This window comes from Solanum lycopersicum, chromosome 9, assembly GCF_036512215.1.
Source record: "Solanum lycopersicum chromosome 9, SLM_r2.1".
NCBI lineage: Eukaryota > Viridiplantae > Streptophyta > Magnoliopsida > Solanales > Solanaceae > Solanum > Solanum lycopersicum.
The window spans coordinates 50520172-50525065 of record NC_090808.1 but is presented as its reverse complement, the minus strand read 5'-3'; the positions used below and the strand labels follow the sequence as shown (position 1 = coordinate 50525065).

Here is a 4894-nt window from a genome sequence, read left to right as displayed (position 1 = left end):
AGAAATGACATTTTATATAATTGAAATCAACTTGAATATTTATATTTCAAATTGTATATCTTTTTGAATTTTTTGAATCAAATTAAACAAACGTAAATTAAAATGGCTAAAGTAAATGCCAAAAGTAATATATGAAAGAATTTGTTTTTTCAGTCCAAATAAAAAATTATTGATTAAGTAATTTTATAAAGAAATGTTTTAAGTAAATGTATTTTTAGTGGATACAAATAAAAAACAGAAATACATGTGCTAGCATACATCCAATATTTATTAGTTTTTGTCTCATTTATGTGATATAGATAAAACTTAGAGTCAATTAAACTTTAATGCAATTTTAAATATGTTAAATTATTAATTATTGTAATTTGTAATACTTTTTTATGTAATTTTTAAATAACATATGTTATTTTCCTTGTCTTAATAGCACAAATAGAAATTCAAGAGTCAATCAAATATTATTAACTATTGAAATTTATAATATTTTTACATAATTTTCAAATTAAATAATATATGTTATTTTTTTTTCATTTTATGTGAAACAAATAGAATTATTCTAATAACCAATTAGATTTTCTTATAAGTAATCAACAAATATTTTAAGTTGTCAATTATCATAATTTAAAATACTTTTTATGCAATTTTAAAATATACATAAAAAAATAGAAATAAGATAAATAAATTTAAATGAAAAAAAAATAGACAAATGTGTATATAAGTATGAAAGCATATAAGTGATACATGCATGTTGACCGCCATCATTTATTATCCACATTTATATGTATTTAGTATAAATAATTGAATGACCTTTTCATTTGGCCATAGAATTATCAATGCATTTGACGTAGTATTACTTATAAAATTGAAAAGAACATAGAATTATCAATGCATTTTGACGTAGTATTACTTATAAAATGATGATTGTTTGTTTGTTTCATTTATTCAAATTAAATAAAAGGTTGATCTTATTGGTAGCCCTATAAAGTTGATATTAATTTTCATTTAGACATTTTAATTAGATTTTTTTTTTATTTTAGACACCTCATGTTGAGTCTCGTTGTATCATTTTGACACTTTTTGCTGACTTGACATATTGTGTGTCCTGCATCCATTTTGAGCGCGTGAGGTTTATTTTTTGAATATTTTTCTGTCTTCTTCTTCACTTTTAGGCCCTATCACTTATTCCACCTTCCCCGTCAAAATTTATGATTAAAAATTTTACAAAATATGAAAAAATAAAATAAAAAACTATCACACTAATTTTAAAAAAGTTTATAAGAACAAAACTTTTAAAAATCATCAAACTAATTTTGAAAAAAAAATTAGAACAAGACACATTTTTACTCCAAAAAGATAAAAATGTCATATATAATTTTCAAAATCAATTCACAAAAAAAAAAAAAAACTAAAATCTAATGATTAAAAAAAAATTGGAAGAAAAACCAAAGAAAATGGTTGTAGAGTTGGGGTCTTGGGGAGACAAAGGAAACTTGAGAGGCGTCCATCACAACTTAGTGCGGAAATATGAAGGTCCATTCAGAATTGTTGCCAAGGTAGGTAATATTTCATAAAAGTTGGAATTGCCTCCACACTTGAAGATTCACTCGGTCTTTCATGCAAGCGTCCTTAAGCCGTATCATGAAGATAAGAACGATCCCAGCCGGATCAAATCGCAACGGGCCCCTATCACTATCACTGCCTCGCATAATCGAGAAATTGAAGCCATCATAGATTACCAAGCCAAACGGAAACAAGGACAACAAGCAGTGCTATGTTTCTCGTACATTGGAAGGGACAGACTCCTGAAGAAGCCACATGGGAGAAGTACGAAGACTTGTGGCAGTTCAAGGACAAAGTTCAGGAATTCTTGCAGCGATGCATCACGCTCGTCGCATCATTAAGTGGGGGAGATTGTGACATCCTGCCACATTTCCAGCCAAGTTCGCAGCATCCTGATGGGGCAGGCTCAAGTTCGCAGCATCCTGATGGGGCAGGCAATCCAGGCGACCCAAGAGTTGTGGAGAGTCTTGTGGAAGACTCTAGAGAATTCTAAAGACTTGGGCAGGCTTTGAGGCAAACTAGAGAATTCTAGGAGCCTTTTTGGAAGAGCTAGAGACATATTCTAAGAATGACGAACATGTTCTAAAGTGCATGGACTTAGGGACTTGTAAATAACCATTTATTTACTCTTAGGCATTAGAGTAGTATAAATAGTAGAATCATTTCATTTGTAAGGCATCCAATAATCAAACGATAATATAAGTCCCCTATTCAAAAATTCAGTCTTTGTCTTTCTTCTTATTCTCTTAGCGATCCGAGTTTAAAGGCTTACTTGAGTTTGCAAGATCGTGAAACAATCGTGAGTAAACCGTCAAGTGCCGCACGGAGTCTTGTCAGAATCTTTAGCTTCGTGATAAGTGATATCAGAGCAGGTTCATTGTAAGAGAATGACGAACCAAGCAGACGTTATCGGCGTTAGCACCACCACCAATGTCCGCACGGATGGAGGAAAGAAGAACAATAAAGAGAAGAAGCAGCAGAAGGGAAATGAAGGGATTCTGCCCGAACCCACACCAAGCGAGGTGCAAACATCTCATCCACCCACAATTATCGATGAAAGTGACGAAGAGACCGGCGAGGATCCGTAGACATTACTGCTGGAGAAGAGTGGATTGCAAGGGTAGAAACGGCAAGGCAGGCCGTTGAGATCTTAGGCCGGTGCTTGAACGGGACGGACATCAAATTCAAAATCCTTGAAGAATTCGCCCTTGAGGAAATTGACAACATCTGAAAGGAATTGGAGGTACGTCAGCGAGCCGAATTTGAGATGAAGGAGGCCATTACTTCCTTAGAGTTCAGGTTCTTGAAAGCCCTCGAGACGATTGAGGTGTTGAAGAACGAAGTGAGAACTCTCCAGGAAGATAGGGAGGTTGGTGGATCAACATCATTTGACCGGGAAAGGGAGGCCAGAGTCGAGGCTACCAAGTCACCGATATTCAAAGGCGTCTGCGACGCTTTAGAGGTGGAAAATTTCCTATGGCACTTGGAAAATTATTTCACTTGTAATCGGGTGAGGAGTGATGGGAACAAGATCCTCACTACCGTGTCATATCTCGCCGATATGGCGATATTGTGGTGGAAGCGCAAGGAAGCCGAGATTAGTAAAGGCACTTGTACTATCAAAATATGGGAAGAATTTCGTGAGGAATTTAAGAAGGCTTTCTTCCCTAATAATGTAGTTTATGAGGTGAAACATAAATTTCACGAGTTGAAACAGACGGGAAATATTAGGGCATATGTGAAAGAGTTCACAACTCTAACACTCCAAATTCCCAACCTTACTGATGAAGACATGTTGTTCAACTTCATGGACGGACTGCAGAATTTGGCCAAGACAGATTTGGAGCGGCGCCAAGTCATGACCATACACGAAGCCATCTCTCAAGCCGAAACCTTGACAGATTTAAAACATGATCGTCATGACAAGTCAAAGGGCAGGGAGGTAAGGGGCAGTCATGCAAAAAGTGGGGGAGACCGTAGTCGAATTAGGGAACATCAGGAACCCTCCAAACAGCGTGACACCCCCAAACCGGACGGCAAACGATTTGATCGTGAAAAGTATACGGAGAAGCGAACGCAGTCCCGCAAGGGAGATGGGTGCTATATATGCAGAGGACCACACGGATATGCCAGGTAACCCAATATGAAGAGCCTTGGTGCCATCCTACGTGAGCGGAAGGAAAAGGATGCCCAAGAGCAGGGGAAAGAGGCAGGCACGACGGAACTAGGCATGGTTGGACTGTGCGGTGCCATTGCCAAACAGACCGACAAGCCGGGAGACTTCAGCACACAATATGTAGACATATCCATCAATGGGCGACAAGCTAGTGCCGTGATAGATTCCGGGGCTGAGGCGAATATCATGACCAAGACGATGGCGGAGAAGCTGAGACTGAACATTGTTCCTAGCAAAAACCGCATCAAGACGATCAATGTCCCACCGACTCCCGTATGTGGAATCGCTCATGGAGTCAGCATCACATTAGGGAAATGGCAAGGTAAAACGAATTTTACCATCACTCCTTTGGACATATTCGATATCATTCTTGGGCAAGAATTCTTTCAGCGTTGCCACACTATGATTGATCCCTACCTTCAACAACTCATGGTGATGGAACGGGAAGGATCATGCATGGTGCCTCTTGTTAAGGTACCAAAGAAAGATGAACATGCCCACTTATCGTCCATGCCGATTGTGAAGGGCCTAAAGAAAGGAGCACCGACATTCTTAGCAACCATTGCAAGTTCGGGAGAAGACCATGGTGGTATGATGCCATTACCACCAATCACAGAAACTGTTCTTGAGGAGAACAAAGACATGATGCCAGCAGAGCTGCCAAAATCATTACCTCCAAGGCGTGAGGTAGACCACACGATAGAGTTGGAGGCTGGAGCCAAGCAAACTGCGCATGCACCTTACCGCATGGCTCCACCCGAGTTAGAGGAGCTAAGGAGGCAGTTAAAGGAGATCCTCGAAGCCGGTCACATCCGTCCATCCAAGGCACCTTATGGTGCCAGTGCTGTTCTAAAAAAAGAAAGACGGGTCGATGCGCTTATGCATTGACTATAGGGCGCTCAATAAGGTCACAATTAGGAACAAATATCTGATCCCGCTGATTGCAGATTTATTTGACCATCTTGGACAGGACAAGTACTTTACCAAGATGGATATCCTAAAAGGCTACTACCTAGTGCGCGTCGCAGAGAGGGATGAATCAAAGACAGCATGCGTAACCAGGTACGGAGCATATGAGTGGCTGGTGATGCCTTTCGGCTTAACCAACACACCTGCCACTTTTTGCACGCTGATGAACGAAATTCTACATCCCTACTTACA

General features: G+C 38.9%; 2 protein-coding genes across 2 annotated transcripts; both read left to right on the top strand.

Moving 5' to 3' along the window:
- The first annotated feature begins 2824 nt into the window (after positions 1 to 2824).
- LOC138338563 (uncharacterized) lies at positions 2825 to 3694 on the top strand. The gene has a single exon (XM_069289537.1). The coding sequence runs from the start codon at positions 2825 to 2827 to the stop codon at positions 3692 to 3694; it is 870 nt and encodes a 289-aa protein (XP_069145638.1).
- Positions 3695 to 3700: 6 nt separating this feature from the next.
- Positions 3701 to 4621, top strand: LOC138338562 (DNA damage-inducible protein 1-like). The gene has a single exon (XM_069289536.1). The coding sequence runs from the start codon at positions 3701 to 3703 to the stop codon at positions 4619 to 4621; it is 921 nt and encodes a 306-aa protein (XP_069145637.1).
- Positions 4622 to 4894: the final 273 nt, after the last annotated feature.

Coding starts and splice junctions, on each gene's coding strand:
- LOC138338562 (XM_069289536.1), top strand. CDS start 3,701: ATGAAGAGCCTTGGTGCCATCCTACGTGAGCGGAAGGAAAAGGATGCC.
- LOC138338563 (XM_069289537.1), top strand. CDS start 2,825: ATGAAGGAGGCCATTACTTCCTTAGAGTTCAGGTTCTTGAAAGCCCTC.